At 43.1% G+C, this 23,624-nt stretch overlaps 2 protein-coding genes across 3 annotated transcripts; one reads left to right on the top strand and one right to left on the bottom strand.

Moving 5' to 3' along the window:
- Nucleotides 1-876: 876 nt before the first annotated feature.
- FAM217B (family with sequence similarity 217 member B) lies at nucleotides 877-8,940 on the bottom strand. Of its 2 annotated transcripts, none has more exons than XM_012473796.3 (4): nucleotides 8,891-8,940; nucleotides 7,140-7,251; nucleotides 6,944-7,029; nucleotides 877-5,513 (listed from the first exon to the last, which is right to left on the bottom strand). In XM_012473796.3, exon 4 carries the CDS (start codon nucleotides 5,507-5,509, stop codon nucleotides 4,358-4,360), a length of 1,152 nt encoding a protein of 383 aa, XP_012329219.1. In that variant the 5' UTR covers nucleotides 5,510-5,513; nucleotides 6,944-7,029; nucleotides 7,140-7,251; nucleotides 8,891-8,940; the 3' UTR covers nucleotides 877-4,357. The 2 variants fall into 2 exon arrangements, with proteins under 2 accessions (XP_012329219.1, XP_012329220.1); XM_012473797.3 differs by lacking the exon at nucleotides 8,891-8,940 and adding an exon at nucleotides 8,262-8,278.
- A 153-nt stretch (nucleotides 8,941-9,093) lies between these two features.
- PPP1R3D (protein phosphatase 1 regulatory subunit 3D) lies at nucleotides 9,094-12,747 on the top strand. Its single transcript, XM_021674314.2, has one exon. It carries the CDS (start codon nucleotides 9,519-9,521, stop codon nucleotides 10,416-10,418), a length of 900 nt encoding a protein of 299 aa, XP_021529989.2. The 5' UTR covers nucleotides 9,094-9,518; the 3' UTR covers nucleotides 10,419-12,747.
- Nucleotides 12,748-23,624: the final 10,877 nt, after the last annotated feature.

Below are 23,624 nucleotides of genomic sequence, written 5' to 3'. Positions count from 1 at the left end.
AATCCTCCAAGCACCTAACTGCATATAATAAACCATTTCATTCTCTGATGGCAGAGTGAAGTTAAATCAAGAACATGCTTTGGGCCTGAAGTCAAAAAGTCTTTTTCTCTCCATTTCTTTTTGATTCCAGTAAAAACCTTTTTATTTGACTAGAAGGCACTCACAGGCCAAATTCACTGCTATCTGAAAAGGTTTAGTCGCCACCTTGTGGATAATAAAACAGCAACATCCCAAAATAATACATTTCCTGTACAAAAAAAAAAAAATGAATTTAAACCTCCGACATGGTTTTCAAAACATACCCAAAAAATTATTTTTAAGCCACCAAACATTACTGCCACAATTTGGTTGACTCAAAAGAATGCACCCTATTGTCAGAAGTGAAGTTAAAAGAGCAAAGGGCCTTTCAGAATGCTTGCAGCCAGAGCTGCTTGAAACTGCCCTCTCCTAACTAGGCCCCTTCCTTGAAAGAGACCTACTCACTTCTGGATATGTACATAAAGGCACAACTTCATTACATCACATGTTATCTTAATTTATGCTTACTGAATTTGCATCCTCCTCCCCTAATTAATCCTCAACACCTTCTGAGGGGCAATAAGGGGAAGAGAGACTCAAGAAATTTACTGCAATACTTCTCAAATATATCTGGTAATGTTAACTCTGGATACCTATGTCGCTTAGTGTGAAGACAGGAGTTGGAACAGCATTTCGTCCTGGGAAATTCTTTTAAATAACAGGGAGAAAATAAAAGCAAGCTTCAGAAGAGAACTAACTGCATGAAGAGCAAAGCAAAACAATACCAGAAAAATCCAGACAATATTTTTCTGCTGTTTAATTGATCTCAAGGAAGGAGAAATTCAAGTCCACAAAAACTTACATGAATTCTGTTTATTACATACAAAACTAAACATACAATATAACAGCAAATAACAAACATGCTGAATATTTTGAGGCCATTTTGAATGATGTCCTCCTGTACATGTACATAAATAATAAATACTGCTTCTGAATTACCTTAAAATACAGTACCACCAAGAGTGTTATATTTTTATGTAACTACTCAATAAATGAGCATACAGGAATGAGGAAGTAGACAATACCCATATCATATGAAGTAGAAAGTCTTATGTCCTTCTGAAAAGCAACATTATAGGCCCAAGAACAGCTACAAACCATTTTCCTTTTAGCTATTAGGTATAAGGCAAGACCAGTGATATTCTCTTCCCCATCCTTTTTGTCATAGGGCACGAAGTCTACCCTATTCAAGTTAGTTACAAGTCTTCAGTCCATTTAGTCATTTAAGAAGTTAAGAGTCTAAACCTAAATCATCATAGCAAATATTGCAAATGCTGATATATTTTATTTTTGTACTTTTTTACAATTTTTCCATTAGATAATTCTAAGCCTGCAATATTTTTCTTTTCTGTGTTTTTTTTTTTTTTTTTAATTTGGATTGTTTTAATTGGTTTAAATGCAGGGTATATGTAAACAACTCCCCCAAAATGCGAGGCACTTCTTGGAAATACAATGACCCACGTCACTAGACTAGCAAGACACTCAGTGTTTTTAACTTGATGAACTGAATGAGTTCATGATTTAACTTTCCAATGTTGTCTACTTGAAAAATAGCAAGATTCTTATCTGCAGCATTTAGTGCATTAAGATGTATTAGATATGTGTATCACATATCATAAAATTAAAATTGTGCTTATGTTAATTCTGTAATAGACCTAACTTTAAAACACTTCATGTTATTCACTAGGAGCTATGATCCAGTCACAAGAATATTGGTTAAAATAGCCAATCTGAGGCAGAAAGTAAACAAGCAAAGTCACTTTTTCAGGGTTTTAAAACTGTTTAACACATGAAATTATGACCATTTCCCAGATTATGGAATCAGCTTCAGTTGAAAAATCTGGGAACAAATGTATGAGGCATTACCTCTAAATTTCTTTTTTCTTTCTTTTTTTTTAAGACAGAGTTTCACTCTTGTTGCCCAGGCTGGAGTGCAATGGTGCAATCTCAGCTCACTGCAACCTCTGCCTACTGAGTTCAAGCAATTCTCTTGCCTCGACCTCCCGAGTGGCTGGGATTGCAGGCATGCGCCATCATCCCCAGCTAATTTTGTATTTTTAGTAGAGACCAGGTTTCTCCATGTTGGTCAGACGCTTCAAATTCCCAACCTTAGGTGATCTGCCTGCCTCGGCCTCCCAAAGTGCTGGGATTACAGGCATGAGCCACCGTGCCCGGCCACCTCTAAATTTCTTAATCATGATTGTCTTCAGCTCAGACATACACAAGGCAAGTAGAAATATTAATAAATCACTTTACCCTCAACTATTCAAGGTCTCTAAGAGTACGCACATGGATACGTTATAGGGAAAGGCAGTGACTCAGCATAAACCCTTTCGTTTAAACATAAGGAGTATATATATACACATGTGGATAGAATATCATGCTTTTGGACGTCTGTCGGCCATGAAACTTCATAGAGAGCTGCAAAAAAATCTAGCAGAGAAAGGAGCATAGGCGAAGTGCCAGCCATGGATAACAGACTCATCTGTGCTCACAAAACAGGGCAGGCAGGGAACACCAGACATCACTCAGGAATCACATGAAAGCTAAGAATAGTGCTGTTTTTCCAAATAGAAAACATATACTAAGTACAAAAATTATAGTGTATTTGAGGACTACGGAAGTAATGCTTACTCTATGTAATCTTTCATTCACATAAAAAGCTTAAAGACTAGAGTGTAAAAGCATGCTTTCTCCAATAGGATGGTGTGAGAGAGAAAGAATGTAAGAAAGAACTTGTACAAGTCTGAAAATTAAGTCTTGAAAGAAAAAGGCTACCATAAAAAATCTTATGTCGTTTGGTATGATTAAAATCAGATTTTAAAAGATCTTAAAACTTAACCTTTGCATATTGTTTTTTATAATTATATACATATATTTATAGCTACATAATCTTGTCGTTATGCTGTTTTTGATATTTTTTCAGACATTTATTGCTGTCTGGAAAGTTTACAAGCTATTATATATTCCCAAATGAAAAACGCCAAGTTTTTCATTTGCCCCAAAGGTGAAAAAATTGAAATCTCTATGTGAAAAACAAATACAATAATTGTTTAAAGGGATAAAATCAACTATAATTACATGGACAGTATAAAAACACACTGCACAAATATAAACAGAAAGCTCACAGCACAACTATAGGAACAAGAAACCTTGGAGAGAGTCAGGAAGCCTTAAGACCAGATAAGGGGGTTTAAATACATCAGCAACTTTATTCATATTCCACTCTCCCGCCCCTCAGCCCCAAGCAAGATAATAAAATCCAGCTCTTGAAAACTAAAACGGATCATTATTTTTCCACAGGGTGTGGATCCCAAATCAGTAACTTTGTAACTATTACATTCAATGTAGTTCCATGTGTTGTGATCCTTTTACAGGTCCTTCATTTACAAATTGTAAAGAGTGATTTCCCTGTGGCACTTCTGTGGAGAAGCCTTACATGCCAGCAATTCCAGAGTGTCAAATATTTCATTCTTAGCCCCACCAAACAGCAGTAATCATGGTAAGCCCATTGACTTTGGAAAATTCTGCTAATTATTTTAACCTTAGTTTGGAGAACTAAAAATTGGATTTTACCACCACCTCTAAGTTTAAAATGCCCTTTAAAAAAAAGAAAGAAAAAAAAAGTCAAAGAAAATGTATTAAAGTACTAGATTCCACTGTCTCTAAAGAGCCAGCAGCTTAGTGATAAATGACTACTCAAAACACAAACTCACTGCTCCCTGACTTGAGGAAGAACTAAAGCTTCTCCTAAGGGTAAAATGAACAGAAATTTTGCTTGAAGAGCTTATAAAAAAGTAAGAGAGCCACTGGGAGAAGTAAGCTAATTGCCAGTGCTCTGTCAGTGAGGGCAAGAAGGGCCTTATTTTAAATATTTAGGATTCCACACCATTTGAAACAGTCTGAACTATTTATATACTTAAGTGCATGTGAAAATGGGAAGATAACACCACTCTACACAGGCCAGCTACTATTGCCGAGGATTCACTGGCTCTTCCCCTGGAGAGGAGCCATTTTATTCCTTTATATGGCACATATTTTAGGTAATTTTTATCTAAAGTGCTCTCATTTGCTAAGACTGACAAGAAGAAAGGCTTATTGAAAGACACTTCTTTTTGAAAATAACCCCACTGGGGGTAGAAATAAGGTGGACAAAAATGCCAATCAACTACTTAAATGTCAGTATTGTAAAATTCCTTAAAATTCACAGTATTTGACTTTTGGAAGAGCTCTAATATTGAGGTACCTGCAGGTCTTGGCAATTCCTCATTTTGGCTGTTTAGTTGACTTTATACGTGTTTTGCTTTACTCCATTTGTTTTCAGCTTTTTCTCACTCGATGCAGTGGCATGACCACCGCTCTCTGCCTTTCCCTTCTTCCTAGGATGTGCATGTGCTGGTGCTTTGGAAGCCTTGCAGGAATCTGCTGAGTCCAGAACCACAGCTGCCTGTTTGGGAATTCGAATGTTACCGTTGGTTTCTACGTTAGAGCTGCTGTCACCGCAGGACAGATCCCAACGCTGCAGCCTCGCACTCTTACTGGGTTTCTTTTTCTTTTCTTCTGTCTTCATTTCAAGGGTTTGTTTCTGAGAACAAAACCTGGTACCACCCAGCACATCAGCGGGCCTGGGGGAAGTCTCAAATGCATAACATGATGGATGGACTTCTTCACGGCGAAAAGCTTTCTTTCGGGAAGGGCCTGACTTTGAAGCCCCTTCCTGGTGAGGTAGCGGCCTGGACAGAGCACTAGCAATTAGCTTAGTTCTCCCAGGGCTTTTCAGTGCCCCTGGGGGCCCAGGGAGAGTGGGAGGCCTTGCTTTGGGCCCCTTTGCTTTTTCATACTGTACAGTCTGGATCTGCAGCCACTCAAGCTGAATAAGTCTATCGATGTACTTCCCAAGAAGTCCTCCCACCCGTGGCCCAGCTTCAGTTTTGTACTCTGCATTCAGAAGCAGGGCCATATCTCGCAAGTCCCAGGAGCTGAAAGGGGGTGGAAGGAAATCAGGATAATAGTATTCAGACTTTGCATGGCCCTGACCAGGGTGAAGATCAAAGTAAACTGGATCAATTTCTTCAGCTCGAAGATTGAGATCTGGAGGTGTGAGGGGAGAAGGAGGAATGGGAATTCTTTCTGAATCAGACAGATCACTTGCACTGTCCTCATCAGCATCTTCTTTAATAATTCTCATTGACTGAAAATCAAGAAACAATTTATTCCCTAAGGCCCCCTGACATCTGGAACCGAGTGGATTCCTTTTGGGTCTTGCTTCTGGGGAAATGCTTTCTTTCAGTTTTTCTTCAGTTGGCTGAGTGACAGCTGAGAGGCTGCTTCTCAGCTGGGAAGAAGCATGGGGTACTTGGGATTTACTCTGCCTTTTTCCTGAAGAATTCTTTGAATGTTGCCCTTTATTCCAAGATGGGCCAGCATTCATATTGCTGTAAAAAATAAAACTGCAGTTCTTACCACATAAGACAAAAAATGGTCTGACTATAATTAAAGGAACCAAAAGAATCTTCTAGTTGTACTTTTTTGTCCCAGCTATTACTAGGCATTACAAAATGTCAGCTTCCAAACTCCTGACAGCAGAAGCAATTTTACAGAATATTTTCCCATATAATACTCTATTTGAGGTATATGATATAATGCATGTGACAAAAGTGAATGAACAGTTTCCATTTTATATCAAATATTAGCATTTAGGAAAAACTAACAATTTCTCAAAGTGCTTGTTTCATACTTTTAGAGCAATTATGTGTACTGTAAAAAACATGTTTGGAAAAAAATCAGTTGTAGAACTCTGGAATTGTTATGGTCAAAAACATTTAATAATATTCAGAAGTAAAAATCACTTTTATTTTATACACCTCTTTTAAATTAAGTGTAAATATAACATGCAGGTTTTGCAATTTAATCACTGATTAGTGGCCATTCTGAGCTGAGTGAAAATTTAATATATAAAAGCATAGCACACACAAACCTATACCTTAAACCAAAAGCTTGTTAAAATATTTTCAAACAGAAAACACATTTGGGAAAATTGTGTTTAAAGAGCAGAAATAAAATCATATGGGGCCCTATAACACATCTGAATGAAAACACAGGGTCTTAGAGCTATCTTGTGAATAGCAGGTAAAGGAAATAACGAATACTGTGTACCTTACAAGTACAGCAACTAACTCTTTCAGGCGTAATTTATTCTGAGGCCAAATCTCCTATTAGAGTTGAAAATATCCTCTTTTCAATTTATTTACCAAGAACTTAGCATTTAAGATTAATAATACTTCCCTGCAATATAAGTCAGATAGAATGAACAGAAATGGGTGATAAACATGCTTTCTGGAAACCTCAGAGGTTCATTTGGCCAGTGGTTTCAAACAAACCAAGCAACTATTTGAATATGTGCTACATTTTAATTGAGAATATGGAGGATATTAAATCATTGCCAATAGTACAACATGTGCCCAATAAATGTTGAATAAGTGAATGAAAAAATTAAAGAACGTCCATTATTCAGAATTCGTAACCTGTTAAAACATTTTGTTTCTGCCTGGCTGTCAGTTTGCATCCATAAAAGTTGATTATTGTTAGTAACCTTTTATATAAAGGGAAACTAACATAGAAAACTGAGTAAGGGACTTACTCAAAATTGTAATTCTGCTAACAACTGACAGAATTATGACCACTGGAATCCTTATCCACTAATAATTATGCTTAAACTACTTTTCCACTCATTTCTGCTAGATAAAAATTATAAATGTATATTTCTTATCCATAGACATACTTTTTTTCCCGAATCTACATATTCAATCTGGACAACAGAGATAATGAATCTTTTGCAAGATACAATTATACTAAAACTATTTACCTGCTTTTCTGATGTGATTCATTCACCCTATTCCTCTTCTTGAAAAAATCACATGGCTGATCATCATCTAGGGTTTGATGGACTGTCTAAAAACCAAGGATGCAGTAATGAATACTGTGAACACATACATGAGAAACAAACAAACAAAAAACCCAGAATAAATCTAAGTAAGATTTTTCTTCTAAGTTTACATTACCTTTTCTGTAATGCTCAAAATATTCTTGCTCAATCTGCTGGAAGATGATGACAGCTGGGGAGGTGACTTCTTTATTCCTCTTATATTTGGAAAGGTCTCCTCACCACCGGAACTAGAAGCCACAGAATACTGTCAGTAACTATTGATTGCAAATGGTCCTACCACCGGTATTGGGTTGGTTTTTCACTTGTTTTTTAATACTTGTATAGTATTAAAATATTAGGGCTGTGATCATATAGTGCTTTGTACTCTGAGTTGTGAAATCCTGGGGAAGGGAGACATTGTCTTATGCTTACAGTTTTGTCTTTTCTGATTATTACAGTAGATATTAGAGACAGGATCACACTACTATAAATACTGTGAAGAGATTCCATCTCTCTCTCTCTCTACCCCATTCACACACAGGTATATCTTCCTTGGAAATAACATGTCGAAGAAATTTGGAAGGCTAAATAAGGTCAGGTCTTATTACAGCGTTCAATAATTGCGTTGCCCATTCATTCATTCATTCAACAAATATTTATAGGAGTGTCCATAATGGCAGTGATGATGCACGTTCCTGCTCTCAAGGAGCTTAAACTATAAGAGGGACGTTCCCACTCAATTTTTCTGCCTTCTCTATCGCATCAATACGTTACAAAGTTTTCCATATATTCATACATATTACATATTATCTCTTTGTGAAATATTGTTGACCCATACCACAGATAGCTGTTATTCCCCTCTCATTTTGAGTGGCCTGTTAAAAGTGCACTGAATGGAAATTGGATATTTCTCTTTCCCATATCACCTATCTCTGTAACATAAAAGAGATGTGACCATAGATATTTTCTTCCTGAAACTTTCCTGTATTTTTTCCACAATAATCATATAAGCCTTTTTAGTTAGCTCACATCCGATGATAAATAAAATCACTCTCTCACATTTAATGAATTATACCACAATCAACAGGCTTGACTCATTTTAGATGTAGAAAATGTTCTTTAATAAATCCCCCTTTCCTTAGTCCTTTTTTCTTTCTGCTTTGTCCGTCTGGACAGGAAAAAGGAACCTTCTCAATGGAATGCCTGGCCCCAAACTGCTCTCTGGAAAGTGCACTTGGATCTTTCTCACTCATTTCACCTGGTAAGATTTACACCTAAGGCTGTATGGGGTTTTGTGCTCAGAGCTACCCGGCGGGAGACACGAAGGCTTGCAGGGTTTTAAGGACGCAGAAAACGAGCTCCAGGCCTCGCTGGTGTTTCCGGCTTGCTTGGAAACAAAGCTGAAAGTCGGAGACTCTGGCTACAAATATGCTCCCCAAGCGCCAGAGGCTGATTAGGGGCAGCTGCGGAAGTCATCACGGGGTATTAACTCTGGCTGCCCGTCTTCCCCTCCGGCGTTGCGTCCAGGAAGACAACAGCAGCGCCTCCCGTCCCCACCCTGCGGGGAACCCGAGGGCCGTTCGGTGCGGCAAGGCATTGTGGGTGATGTGGACAGGACGCTGCTCCTCCACGCAGCGACGCTCCCGCCGTCTGGCCAAGGGTCCAGGTTGCGGTGAACCTGTCCAAAGTGTGGGCTGGCCGCGATGTTTACAATTAGCCCGGGACCAGCTCCTGGCAATGCCGGCCTTTGCACCCCCGCTCCCCACGCCACAACCCAGAAATCTAAGGACACGCAGCATGCATTTTCCTTGTCCTCCGTTTGTGCAGACACGGTCTAGGATCGATAGGCGCGCAGTCCAGGCAGACGTAAACAGATATTGATCAGACCTGTTTCGCGACTGCAGCGCACACGTGACGAGGCTGCCAGCCTTCCTTCCTCTCCGGCACCCGCGCGGCGAGGCCCGGCTGCGGCGCGCTGCGGCGCGCTGCGGCAGCGGAGCTGGAGGTGGTGGCGCGCAGCTCCGCGGAGCTCCCAGGCCCGGCCCGGGCCGGCGGGGGCCAGCCTGCAGGAGGCGTCACGAGGGGCGGGGCGGAGGCTCGCTGGAAAGTTGCACCCGGTCGAGTTGCAGCCTCGTAAGTAACGCCACGGACCGGGAAAGTGGGAGGGGCTGCTCCCGGAACGCAGCCTTTTCGTAAGAACCTACAAGGAAGCAAGAAAAAAAAAAAAAAAAAAGGGAAAAAAGAGGCGCAACCCTGAGCTCCCCGGAGGCCTCTGAAAGCTTCCACTAGAGAAGAACTCGTCTCTTACAATTTTTTTAACTGCAAGAAGCGGAGGACCTGGGGACTCCAGGGGCAAGGTGGCGAACAAGAGTAGGGCGCGCCGGGCCCCAGCGGTCCCCCGCAGTTTGCAGATACGGCGGACTCTCGGCGGCTTCTGAGCACGGAGGGAGCTGTCGCGGGGTCGGGAAGCAGCCCCTCATCCCTGTCTCCCCATCTTCCAACGGCCGGCGGGGCCATGTCCAGAGGCCCGAGCTCCGCAGTTCTGCCGAGCGCCCTGGGATCCCGGAAGCTCGCCCCGCGGAGCCTCAGCTGCCTGTCGGACCTGGACAGCAACGTGGCCCTGGAGCCGCGGCACTGTAGGCCCCCAGGGAGCCCCGGCCGCGCGCCGCCACCCACGCCGGCGCCGTCGGGCTGCGACCCCCGCCTGCGGCCCATCATCCTGCGGCGGGCGCGCTCGCTGCCCAGCTCCCCCGAGCGCCGACAGAAGGCCGCGGGCGCGCCGGGCGCTGGGTGTCGGCCGGGCTGCAGCCGGCAGCTCCGCGTGCGCTTCGCCGACGCCCTGGGCTTGGAGCTGGCGCAGGTGAAGGTGTTCAACGCGGGAGACGACCCGTCGGTGCCGCTGCACGTGCTGTCGCGGCTCGCCATCAACTCGGACCTGTGCTGCAGCAGCCAAGACCTGGAGTTCACCCTGCAGTGCCTGGTGCCCGATTTCCCGCCGCCCGTGGAGGCCGCCGACTTTGGCGAGCGCCTGCGGCGGCAACTTGTGTGCCTGGAGCGTGTCACTTGCTCGGACCTTGGCATCAGCGGTACGGTGCGCGTGTGCAACGTGGCCTTCGAGAAACAGGTGGCCGTGCGCTACACTTTCTGCGGCTGGCGCAGCACCCACGAGGCGGTGGCGAGGTGGCGCGGGCCCGCGGGGACCGAGGGAGCAGAGGACGTCTTCACCTTCGGCTTCCCGGTGCCGCCCTTCCTGCTGGAGCTCGGCTCCCTCGTGCACTTCGCGGTGCGCTACCGAGTGGCGGGTGCCGAGTACTGGGACAACAACGACGGCCGAGACTACAGCCTCACGTATCGCAACCACGCGCTGCACATGCCTCGCGGGGAGTGCGAAGAGAGCTGGATCCACTTCATCTGAGCCGCGCGGGGCCACAACCTGGAGCCTCCACACCTAAGCCACGCCTGCTGTCATTCATTTCCCTGCTGGGCCCTCACATCTATCCGGTTGTTCTTCGCCACGCTGCAGGTCCTCTGACCTCATTTTCTGCTGCGAGGTCCCCCGGCAGAGGCCCATCCTGTCTTCTACTTGAAACGTCTGAGTCACTTGGTCTAAAAAGCAGCCTCAGGTGGCCGGAAGGCCGAGTTGAGTTGTGTAATGAGTTGGGGCACGGTGCGGGGTAGGTGCATGGGAGGATGGGCCCTCTGGGGAGGCCCAAGCAGCTTGTTTTGGAAAGGCCTGAGTCCTGCTAGGAAGAGCTTTTGCATGTGTCGTGAATGTGTCTCTGTAAACATAGCTGTTATTTATTATTGTGATGTTGGGACCTTTAGCCCATAGCGAATGCCTCCTCAGGAATATTCTCGATTTAATAAGCTAAAAAAAATGTTATGTTGTATGTTTGTGCCCACAGTAAACAGAATGTACAGTGTGACCCACATCATGGTCCCTCCAGGCATTCCTGCCCCAGGACAAGGAAAACCTGAGACCACGTCTGCTTGCCAATGGCTATAGCCTTCTAACAGTGGGAAACTATTAATAGGCAAGAAATTATCAGTCATCACACAACCATTCCTGGGCACTGAGACCGCGTTGGGGCTGTATGTCCCCTATGTTAACAGCTGGGGAGGAGGGGAAAGCTTCAAACTTAAACTAGCAAAACAGTTCTTTCTCTGCAGTCACAATTCTGATTTCATGTATTTCTCTGTACGTGTTCAGGCCATTCTGTTTAAGTTTGAAACTACCTAAACATTTTAAGAAGTCTTGCCTTAGTTATTTCAATTTTCAGGTGACTAGAGAATTTTAGGCAACAGTGCCCTTGTGATTACCTTTTTGACCATTAAGGTGACTCTTTTTATTTCTTGTTAAGCATCAGAGGATGTCAGCATTTATCTTTTGGGAATCCAGTTACAAGGTAGAACTAGAAGGTGTTTTCAGCCATAGCCAGAGCACTAGAGAAAAATGATTGACAAATATTTATACTTGTAAATTGTTTGGAGCTGTATTTACATATGTCATGTTTTATCAGGTACCCACAAACTTTATACTTTGTGCCTTCAGACAGGGTTTCTAACATGTTCTAGATTTGTCAGTTTTAAAATATTAAATTCTTTTTTGTTTTAAACCTTCAGCCAAGAAGTCAAGACCACTGTCCCCTGCTGGGTTAGGCAATCGCTTAAAACTCCAAAGAACTCCAGGCTGATGAGTTCTTTTGGTGCTGAACAGTGGTCTCTCTGATTACAGGTGCTAGAACTAAGGTGTGGGAAAAAAAAAAGCCAAGAAGGATCAGATCTCCAATTTGTGAAGTGTGTTTGTGATACAGTTGAAACCAGTGTGATCAGTTTTATGATACCTGTCACCAGGGAATTCTAAACTTTTGAATGCTTGTTGGCATCTGTCAAATCAATACTGAAAGGATGCATTTTGCCTTTTACCAATTTGGTTTTGATAATTGCAACCTCTGTGCTTTTATAGTTCAAAGAACAGGGATGGCTTTCTTTGGTGTCTTTTGATCTAAGAACACTGAATTTTAACTTAAAATATTGTGACTAAATTGCAGTCTCTGGCCGTTAGCACTGTTCACTACATTGGCATGCAAGAGAGAGAAAAGCCTGGTTACATTTCCTGCTATTTAACCAACTGTCCAATTAGGTCAGCAAGCCTGTTCAGGGCCTTGGCTGTTATGCCCCTGGCCCCCCAACAGAGAGCAATACAATTGTCCAGAGAATTTAGGTATGAGAGCTGCCAGGTTTATTTTACTTAAAGGCATGTAGAGAATCTCATAATCTATGTGTTCAGGTCATGAAATATAAAGTAAATGTTATATCTTTAATATTAAGTTAACCTCAATGTGCCTTTTAAAACATATCAACATTATGAAATTTAAAAGCTTAAATGTACTTGCCTAGTTAATAAAGATGCTGTGGAACAACTGAAGGAGCACTTTCAGACCCTGAAACAGTTATATTGCTTAGATGTTAACATTTTCTAGTGGACTGTGCAATTGCTGGGTTGTCTTCCCACACATATTTTACTGTTATTTAAAATGATTTTACTCATGCCTAAGTATTAAAGTATATGTGTGAAAATAGCTGTGGGCCATTCTATTATGCTAGAGTATGTTTTTCTTGTGGCCTAATTACAGAAGACCAAGCTTTAGAAACTTCTTGTTTAAATAATTTCACGTCTTATCCTTTCTACAACACTGATAAATGTAGAGCGTTGGCAAAAATAAATAAATTTTGTCACTGTGCCTCAGCTTCAGTAGCAGAGTTGTTGTGTATGTCTTTGAGAAAAGGAATTATAATTTTATATGCCAGGTCAGCATGACATGAAGAAAGCTCTAGGGGAATATAGGGAATTGATCTTTAATGTACTTCTCTTACAACACTTAATGACACTGTGCAGGCAGTAATGAGTGTGTGTCTGCCTTCCTCCCAGATCATAACCCTCACCTAAGTACAAAGTCTTGCACGTGGGGGAAGAAAACTTACATTTATTCTGTCTTCCCTTATTTTCTTGGCCACAGTGCTGCATGCTTTAAATATGTGATTTCATTTACTTCTGAATGTTATGCTACCTGGTAGACAATATCCCATTTTTCTTAGCTGAAAAGAATAAGGCTCAGAGAGGTTTAAGTACAGCCATAGGCCACATAACATTTCACTCAACAGGGGACTGTATGTATGACAGTGGGTCCATGGAATTATGCCCTTTTCTTTTTTTTTTTTTTTTTTGAGATGGAGTCTTGCTCTGTCACCAGGCTGAAGTGCAAAGGTGCAATCTCAGCTCACTGCATCCTGTGCCTCCCAGGTTCAAGCAATTCTCCCACCTTAGCCTCCTGAGTAGCTGGGACTACAGGTGCATGTAGTCCATGCCCACATTTTTTTGTATTTTTAGTAGAGACGGGTTTCACCATGTTGGCCAGGATGGTTTTGATCTGACCTCATGATCCGCCTGCCTCAGTCTCCTAAAGTGCTGGGATTACAGGCGTGAGCCACCACGCCTGGCCTATACCATATTTTTACCTATCTTTTCTGTGTTTAGATATGTAAATACTCACCATTGTGTTACAGTTGTCCACAGTATTCAGTGCAGTAACATGCTGTATGGGTTTGCAGCCTTGAAGCAATAAACGGCACTATGTATAGCTGAGGTGTGTAGTAGACTAGACCATCCAGGTTCTTGTAAGTCAACTCTTAAGACAGTCACAAAATGATGAACTTGCCTAAGGACACCTTTCCCAGAACTTACCACTATCATTAAGCAATGCATAACTGTCATTCACCTAAAGTCCCTTAGCTGGTAAGTAACAAATTCAGCATTCAACCCTATTTCAAAGTCAATGCTCTCTCTACATATTCTATATGTCATGCTCTATATGACATATAGAGTATTCCAAATAAATGTTGATTCAGAAAGCTAAATTAATTGAAAGCCGAATTTTGATTTTTTTTTTTTTTTTTGAGACAGGTTCTTGCCCTGTCACCAACGTTGGAGTGCAGTGGTACAATCATAGCTCACTGCAGTCTCCTGCTTCTGGGCTCAAGCACAATTCTCCCACCTCAGCCTCCAGTGTAGAGTAGCTAGGTCCACAGGCACATGCCCCCACACCTAGCTAATTTTGTTTTTTATAGAGATGGAGTCTAGCTATGTTGCCCAGGCTAGTCCCAAATTCCTGGCCTCAAGCAATTCCATCAACTCAGCCTCCCAAAGTGCTGGGATTATAGGTGTGAACCACTGCATGTAGTTTCCAAATATTGATTATAATAAGCTTTTTCATGAAATGCCACAGTCTAAAACCTTTAAAAAGAATTCAATTAATATTAAAATTAGTGATACCCTTTTTTCTTTCATGTTGTCATTTACTGATGTTTACTAAATAATCCGCAGGATTTTTGAACACAAGAAGCAATAAAAAGGGCTCTAACATGATTCTTCTACTAAAAAATGGCAAGGTAAAAAATAATCACTATTGGGCCGGGTGCGGTGGCTCAAGCCTGTAATCCCAGCACTTTGGGAGGCCGAGGCGGGTGGATCACGAGGTCAAGAGATCGAGACCATCCTGGTCAACATGGTGAAATGCCGTTCTACTAATACAAAAAATTAGCTGGGCATGGTGGCGCGTGCCTGTAATCCCAGCTACTCAGGAGGCTGAGGCAGGAGAATTGCTTGAACCCAGGAGGCAGAGGTTGCGGTGAGCCGAGATCGCGCCATTGCACTCCAGCCTGGGTAACAAGAGCGAAACTCCATCTCAAAAAAAAAAAAAAATAATAATAATCACTATTAATTTTTGAAGTGTATTAGGAAAATTGCCGTGCATTCGCAACTCCATCATGAAGGATCCTAAATCTATTGGCAAAAAATTAGGTGTGAAAATAATTATGCAAAATTGTCAGGTCACAATTTTGAAGCGCTCTACAATCTTCTTACATTTTGTGTTATACATTAATACTTAAATGTATGAAGAATTCAAAAGCATTGAAAGCTTTGAACATATAAAATCCCCTCAAATCCCTGCGTACACCTGTGTACCTTAGATCGCATATGTAATCTGTCAACTCTGAATTAAAAAACTAATATATCAAAATTAAGTTAAATCGGGGTAGTTAAAAAGTTGTCAAGAAGTTGGCAATTTTAGCTAAGCAGAATATTTAAAACACTTTTGAGAGCTTATTTAATGTGATTTGATTGGCTCTGGTCCTCAACTGAGCTTTGATTTTATTCCTTGGGTTTATTTTTTCCAAGTGCTTTCCACCACACATTTAAATCCTAGTCCCATATTTTTAAACAATTAGTGCCTTTTAGATAGAAAATGTAAATGTTATTAAAATATAATTTTAAATTTTGATTTGGCGATATCTATAAAAAGTTTACACATACAATTCCACTTTTAAAAATTTATCCGACACAAATGTTGGATAATCCAAAGGTGGTTTGCTGCAATATTATTTGTAATAGAAGTGTAGGCTAATCAGTGTAGGGTGGAATTCCTTGGGTGAAGTTAATCCACGTAATTCAATAATGACGCAGCTGTTAGGAAGACCAATCTGCATCTCAGTGCACGTGGAACACTTTCCATCCCAGAATGGAAACACGTGGAAAACACCCAGAAGGCTGAGCGCCGAACACAGACGCTCTCTGCAAGCCAAGGGGCAAGGGGACCTTTCGCTGCTATGCCTGTCTCCAAAGGACTTGCGTTTTTTGTTTTTGTTGTTTTGGGACGGAGTCTTGCCATGTCACCCAGGCTGGAGTGCAATGGCGTGATTCTGGCTCACTGCAACCTCTGCCTCCCAGAGTCAAGTGATTCTCCTGCCTCGGCCTCCCGAGTAGCTGAGATTACAGGCGCCCGCCACTGCGCCCAGCTAATTTTTGTAATTTTAGTAGAGACAGTGTTTCACCATGTTGTCCAGGCTGGTCTCGAACTCCTGACCTCGTGATCCTCCCGGGCGCCCAGCTAATTTTTGTAATTTTAGTAGAGACAGTGTTTCACCATGTTGTCCAGGCTGGTCTCGAACTCCTGACCTCGTGATCCTCCCACCTCGGCCCCTCAAAGTGCTGGGATTACAGGCGTGAACCACTGCGCCTGACCCAGAGCTTGCGTTTTGTACACAAGCACCCGCTGGCTGCGTAAGTTAAACGGTTATTTTAAATGGAAACCTCTGAAAGAGCCTAGGAATACGCGGTTGGGGACCCAGCTCCTGCGGTCCCTCCTGACCTCCGGCACCCGCACCCAGGAGCCCGGGCGGCCCTGCGCCCCCTGCTGGCCGGAGCCAGGCTTCGCCCACGAGCTATCGGCTCCGCACCCTGGCCCCCGCAAGTCCGGCTCGCCTCCGCCTCCCCAGCGCTGGCTGGAGCCCCGGGAACCGGTGGGTCCTGGGATGCGCTCCTCCTGGTTCCGCTGGCGCTTCCATCGCTTCCATTCCTTCCATCCCTCCCTGCTCGCCTGTCCCGAGGCCAGGGCCCGAGTCTAAGCAGCGCGTCAGCGCGTCTCCTCCGGGGCAGGAGCGACTCCGCTCTCGGGGCGTTCACCAGGAGCGCGCAGTGCGGGAGGACAGGGAGTTGAAAGGCCGCCCCCAAGGCCAGAGCTCCGATACAGCTGGGACACAGTGACCGGAAGGTTCGGCCTGAGCCACGCCCCCTGCGTCCCTCCCCACCCCCCGACTGCCCAACGCGACGACCCCTCAGGTCACCAACCCCTGTGAGTTCAAGGGGCGGGGCCTGGCCGGCGGCGACGCCGATTGGACGCACTACCGACTGCGCCTGGCCCGGATTGGACAGGCGCTTCCCGCCTCCACCGGCTTCCTGAGGCGCTACGGCGGTGACGGAGGCGAGGAGTTGCGAGGCGCGGAGGCAACCGGGACTGCTCCGCCGACTCCAGGCGGAGGCCTCCTCCTGCTGGCAGGTTGAGCAGGGTGCCTGGTGGGCTTCCCCGATGGCGGGCGCGGAGGGAGGGTGCGGCTGTGGCTTGGTCTTCTAGGCCAGGCGGGCAGGAAGCTATCGACGGTTGAGGCGGAGCCGTTGTGGAAGCCACCAAGGAGGAGGGGACGCGGTTCTGCAGCCACGGGGCGGAGGGAAGACGCCGAGACTGGGCCGGGGTGCGGGCTACGCGGAGTTCTCAGCGAAGGTGGTGCGGGTGGGCACCGGCCCGGGACAGGATCCGGTTGGTGCGGGCGCGGGGCTCGGCCTCGAGGATGGGAAGTGGGCTCTCCGAGCCGCCCCCACGCGTTCGCGGCTCTGTCAACGTGGCTGAGGCGCGGGGCGGCGCCGTTGGCAAGCGGGGAGCTGGCCTGGGACTGCGCGTCTCGGCCGCCCGAAGGGGCTGAGGGGCGCGGGAGGGGAAGCAGGGCCACTCTGCCTGCTGCTGTGGTGCGGGCCAGTCGGGGTGGCGTAGCCTCCGGGGCACCCGGGTGAGGGGTTGGCGCTGCGGCCTGGGGCGCGCCTCAGGGTGTGTGTGCTTTGTTGGTTCGGGGGTAACCCTTGGAAAAAGGGGTCACCGTGCCGGCGTTGGGAGCAGGGACTTCGCCTTCAGCCTCATTGTTGTCACTGCGGGTTCCACTTGGAGAAAAACTGAGTGCGCTCAAAATGGCCCTCCTTCTCTGCCCTGGCCATCCGTTCTCGCTTTCCCTCCTACTGCCTGCACCTGCGGCCACCGAGCGGCTCAGTGGGTGGCACGTGGCTCCACTTGCGGCCTCTCCTGGGTGAGGCCCGAGGCCCAGCCGAGGATTTGCGAAACCAGTGGCGTCTACATTTTTATTTTTATTTATTTATTTTTTGAGACAGAGTCTCACTTTTTCACCCAGGCTGGAGTGCAGTGGTGCGATCTCGGTTCGCTGCAACCTCCGCCTCCCGGGTTCAGGCGATTCTCCTGTCCCAGCTTCTGGAGTAGCTGGGATCACAGGTGCGCGCCACTACGCCCGGCTAATTTTGTGTTTTTAGTAGAGATGAGGTTTCACCATGTTGGCCCGACTGGTCTCGAACTTTTGACCTCGGGTGATCCACCTGCTTCGACCTCACAAAATGCTGGGATTACAGGTGTGAGCCACCGCGCCCGGTCTGCATTGTTATTGTAGTAATGATGCTAATCATTAAGATGAGGAGGACATCTTCCCTCCCCTTCATTTGCCTTTAATGCCTTTTTGGACATCTTAGCTATGTTGTTACCATGGCAGAGGGGACTTTGATTATCCACTGCTGCTTGAGTTCATTCAGCGATTTTTCCTTTGTGGGGGAAAAATCTGTGCCTCTTGCATTTGCCAGGTTGTTTTGTTTGTGGTTGTTTTTAACTGTAACCCCTTCTGCTGCCTGAAGATACAGTCATCTTCTCACTACTTCTCTGTTGCCCGCTAACCAATCCCCGAGTTCAGTAGACTGGGGCTCAAAGCCTGCTTACTTGACACCCAAGTCCACACTTCTCTTGAAACATTTTTATTCTGTGCTCGGTTTCCGAAGTCGTTTTGTTACATAGCAGTAGTTCCTAAACATCTTTTAAATTGTTTCCTCAAGGGTGTGGAAAAAAAGTGTATAACTTTCTTTTATTTCTTTTTAGAGTTAGCTTTCTCTTTTATTTGCAAATGTTGTCTTGTTTGATACTGTGGATAGTGCTGTACTTTTGACTCTATTGCAGCCTGTATACTTGTAGCTTTGAGGCGTGTGTGTGTGTGTAACTGGATTACTCAGTTTGCTTTCCTTGGTTTGTTTTTCCCCGACTGACTTCGTGCAAAAGTAGATTAGAAAGTAAATCCATCTTGTTAGCTTTATGTGCCTCTTTGGGTGTACTTTTTTCTGTGCTGTAATTCATGTCTCACGGCACTTTGTAAAATACACTGTTGGAAATCGCTTTAGTTATGAAAACAGTTAAAGCATATGCTAATAGGCAGCAGTTGTTGGTCCTAGAGAAAGGGTGTAAATGCCCCAACAGTTGTTGGTCCTAGAGAAAGGATGTAAATGCCCCAACAGTTGTTGGTCCTAGAGAAAGGGTGTAAATGGAGCCCCCACGACGTACTTTAAGTTTTTTAAGTTTTCAATCAAGTTTTCAAATTGTGAAATAAAAGTCTCAAATTTCACAAATACACTTTCACTGCATCGAAATAGAAAAATACATGTATGGCTATTATTATCGTTGAGACAGGGTCTTGCTCTGTCCCCCAGGTCGGAGTGTAGTGGCATGAACATGACTCATTGAAACCTGGACCTCCCACTTCAGCCTCCTGAATAGCTAGACCACAGCTGCAAGCCACCAGGCCAGGCTAACTTTCATTTTTGTAGAAATAGGATCTAACCATGCCCATGCTGGTCTGGAGCTCCTGGGCTCAAGCAGTCCTCTTGCATGGGTCTCCCACAGTGCTAGCCACCAGCATTACAGGCATAAGCCACTAGTCATGGCTATTATTTTTATGACTGAATCCTGAAAAGTATAAAAGGTAACTGAATGCATTTACTATGGATATCTGATGATGGACTGGTAATCTTTGAATAAGTGATAAAATACATAATAAATTCTATAGTCATTTTTAAACAAATGATGTTATAATGAAGACTTTACTATTGACAGCAATGATCTAAGGATTAAAACTAATTACTCAGTGTGTTATACTCAAAATGTATCAAATTTGGGGTTATATCACAAACATAAAATACATGTAAAGAGTATTTTTCTTTAAAAAAATCCTGAGGTATTAACATTCTCATAGAATTGTAATTAATGGTTTCCTTAAAATATTTTATGAACACTGGAATTGCTTATTTTTTAATAACATACTCAATATTTTATAACAATCTATTCACTATTTTAGTATTTGCTTGCTGTCTAATATAAAAAGTTGGTATCATGTTTATGTAGCTTATGTCTAGCTCTACATATATATTAATATGGATTGCTTGCTACTACAAAATATTCCTCAGCCACCATGTGCAACTGTTGTAGATACTGTGCACTAATTTGCTAGTATTTCTAGAGTCACAAATTGAAATAAAAAGAGAAAGAAGATGGGTGTTTGGCACCGTTAAGAAGTAACACTTTGTCATGCAAGAATCAACTGTATTCTTGCTCTGCCAGAGGAAGGATTCTCTTACCTAATAAGCGCTTGCTCATGTGCTACCTTCATTCTAAAGCAGAGACTAAAGTACCAGCATTAACACAATCTGAAACCTCTGCATTCAATTGTGGCTTCGCAATCACCGACTTCTTTAAACATTTTTTTAATTATTCTGGAAAATTCTGACACATGTAAAGTGAGCAGAATGGTGTAATTAATTGCAGTCCCTTTCTTTCATAGGCATAGGCAAAAGAAGTGTTTCTCAAGGGCCTGAAGGATAGAGTTATGAGAATGAATAATGTGTTCATGGTTATAGACTTTCTGGGAGTAGTGCTGAGTTCTGGATTTTGAGCTCATAGAGATGCCTGTGTGCTCCATAATGAGAGAGTGAGAAAGAGATTGCACTATATAGAGCGCATAGCAGGGGCCCCTTTAGCTCTGTCCTAAGGGTGTGGTGATTAACAGGGTGTATATGAATGTATGTTGAACCTTAGGAAACAGAATTGGTTAATTTAATCCATTGTATTCTCAGTCCAGACACCATGCTTTACTACACTCCTCTAAATAAAGAATTAAAATTTTAAAATTCTTTTTTTTTTTTGTCATTTAGTCCATTTTATTCCCTATCCCTAGGGTTATTTTTCTTACCCATGCAAATCAGCCAATGTTCACATATCCAGTATTTATATCCTTCTATAATTAAGTACCCTCTAATTATTATACACACATATCAATACCAGTGCCCATAAGCCTTTATTAAGTATATTTTAAATTTTACATAAAGAATTTCTGTATCTTATTCTGCATTTCTTTTGCTTTATATTGTTATTTGAGATGCACCGTATTCTGAGATACAGATCTTGTTCATTGTATTCAGCTGCTGTATTCAATTGCATCACTCGCCACATTTCATGTTCATTTACTTCCTCCACCACACTGACATAGAGGCAGTTTCAATTTCTTGCTATAAAAAGAAATAAATCAGAAAATGTTTTTATATTCTCTTTGGACTTTTGAGTTTCTCTAGGGTGTAAAATTAGAAGTGGAACTACTGCGTCATATGGTATTCAAGTTTACATTATTTTTTCTTTTTTTTTTTTGAAAGAAAGAAAAAAGAATAAAGAGGAGGAGGAAAAAGGAAGAGAAAGAGAGAGAGAGAGAATGGGAGTATTGCTTTCTTGCCCATGCTAGAATGCAGTTTAGTAATGGGTATTGAAAACCTCTTTTATACCAATAATTATACTTGATGTAAACAGGAAGGAATAAGGGAAGAAAATAACAAACGAGCAGCCAACCAATATTTCATTTAAACCTATGAAATGCTATGCAATTACTGAGGAGTGATTTACTTCCAATTATGTAGTCACTTATGGAATAGGTGTGAGGTGGTAATGTATGTTTTATGTATTTGAAGTGGAGAGTTCTATAAATGTTTATTAAGTTTGCTTGTTCCGGGTCTGAGTTCAAGTCCTGGATGTCCTTGTTAATTTTCTGTCTCGTTGATCTATAAAATCATTAGCTCTTCTTGTTACATTGATCCTTTTACCATTATGTAATGTCCTTCTTTGCCTCTTTTGCTCTTTGTTACTTTAAAGTCTACTTTATCAGAGGCGAGAATTGCATCTCCTGCTTTTTATTTGTTTATTTTTACTCTCTGATTGGTTAATAAATCTTCCTCCTTCTCTTTGTTTTGAGTCTTTGTGTATCATTGCATGTGAGATGGGTCTGGATGCAGCATAGCAATGGGTTTTGGCTTTTTATCCAATTAGAATATATATAACTTTAATACTAGCATTTGATGCTAGCTGGCTGTTTTGCCCATTAGTTAGTGTAAATTTTTCGTTGTGTTAATGTTCTTTTCTTTTTGATATATTTTTGGAAAGGCTGATATTGGTTGTTCCTTTATATGTATAGTGCTTCTTTCAGAAGCTCTTGCAAAGCAGGCCTGGTGGTGGTGAACTCTCTAAGTACTTGTTTGTTCGCAAAGGATTTAATTTTTCCTTCGATTATAAAGCTTAGTTTGGCTGGATAGGAAATTCTGGGTTGAAAGTTCTTTTCTTTAAGGTTGTTAAATATTGGTCCCCACTCTTTTCTGGCTTGTAGGGTTTCTGCTGAGAGATCTGCTGTAAGTCTGATAGGTTTCCCTTTATAGGTAACCTGACCTTTCTCTCTGGCTGCCCTTAGTATTTTCTCCTTCATTTCAACCCTAATAAATCTGGCAATTATGTGCCTTGGGGTTGGTCTTCTTGAAGAATATCTTTGTGGTGTTCTCTGTATTACCTGGAGTTGAATATTACCCTGCCTTGCCAGGTTGGGAAAATTTTCCTGAATGATATCCTGAAGAGTATTTTCCAACTTGGATTCATTCTCTTCATCACATTCAGGTACACCTATCAAACGTAAATTAGGTCTTTTCTCATAGTCCCATATTTCCTGGAGACTTTGCTCATTCCTTTTCATCCTTTTTTCTCCAATCTTGTCTTCTTGTTTCATTTCACTGAGCTGGTTCTCGACTTCTGATGTCCTTTCTTCTACTTGATCAATTCGACTGTTTAAACTTGTGCATGCTTCGCAAAGTTCTCGTGTTGTGTTTTTCAGCTCCATCAATTCACTTTTATTCCTCTCTAAATTGTCCATTCTCGTTAACATTTCGTCAAACCTTTTTTCAAGGTTCTTAGTTTCTTTGCATTGGGTTAGAACAAGTTCTTTTAATTCACAGAAGTTTCTTATCACCCACGTTTTGAAGCCTGCTTCTGTTATTGGAACACACTCGTAATCTATTAAGCCTTGTTCCGTTACTGATGAGGAATTGCGATCCCCTGTAGAGGGAGAGGCATTCTGATTTTGAGTATTCTCTGCCTTTTTACGCTGATTTCTTCCCTTCATTATATATTTATCCCTCTGTCGTCTTTGTAGTTACCGACTTTCTAACTAGGTCTCTGAGCAGACGTCCAACTTTTTGATTCCCAGCGCCGAAATCTGAGCAATCCACTGAGGCGGCCAAAACAGCGGTGTTAAGATTGATGGTGCTTTTCTGCCCGGGAATCTCCGGACTCTGCACCAAAAACTGGCACACTAAGGCACTAGCAAAACCGCCACGCCAGCCACAAGAGTCGCCCTGGCGACACGTGGGGCTCCTCTGCTGGGAATCTCCTGGTCCGTGAGCAACAAATATTCGTCTGAAAGTGTGGCGTCCTCTCGTTCTCTGCGCTTTCACTGGGAGCTAGGAGCCCGAGCTGCTAGTGATCAGCCATCTTGGATCTCTCTCCTTCAAGTTTACATTTTTACCCAATGCTATCAAACTCTTTTTCAAAGTCCAGTTATTTACTTCCCACCAGGGGTACATACATGATTTCCAGTTTCCTTTATTTCTACCGTGACTTGGTAGTATCAGTCTCTTTAGATTTTGCCAATCTGGTGGATGGTGGAGAGGGGACTGGTTATTATTGTACTAGCATTCTGATTACCATGGAGGTAACATTTTATTTTCTTTATTAGCCAGTTGAGTTTTCTTTTCTGAATGACCTTCTTTTCCATTTTTGCTGTTGGGTTATTGCTTTTTCTCCTTGATTTGTAAGTTCTTCATAATAGT

This window comes from Aotus nancymaae, unplaced genomic scaffold (genome assembly GCF_030222135.1).
Source record: "Aotus nancymaae isolate 86718 unplaced genomic scaffold, 86718_ANA_hifiasm-v0.15.2.pri h1tg000029l, whole genome shotgun sequence".
Lineage (NCBI taxonomy): Eukaryota > Metazoa > Chordata > Mammalia > Primates > Aotidae > Aotus > Aotus nancymaae.
Note: the sequence above shows the minus strand (reverse complement) of the source record. Positions and strands in the feature narration are given on the sequence as shown.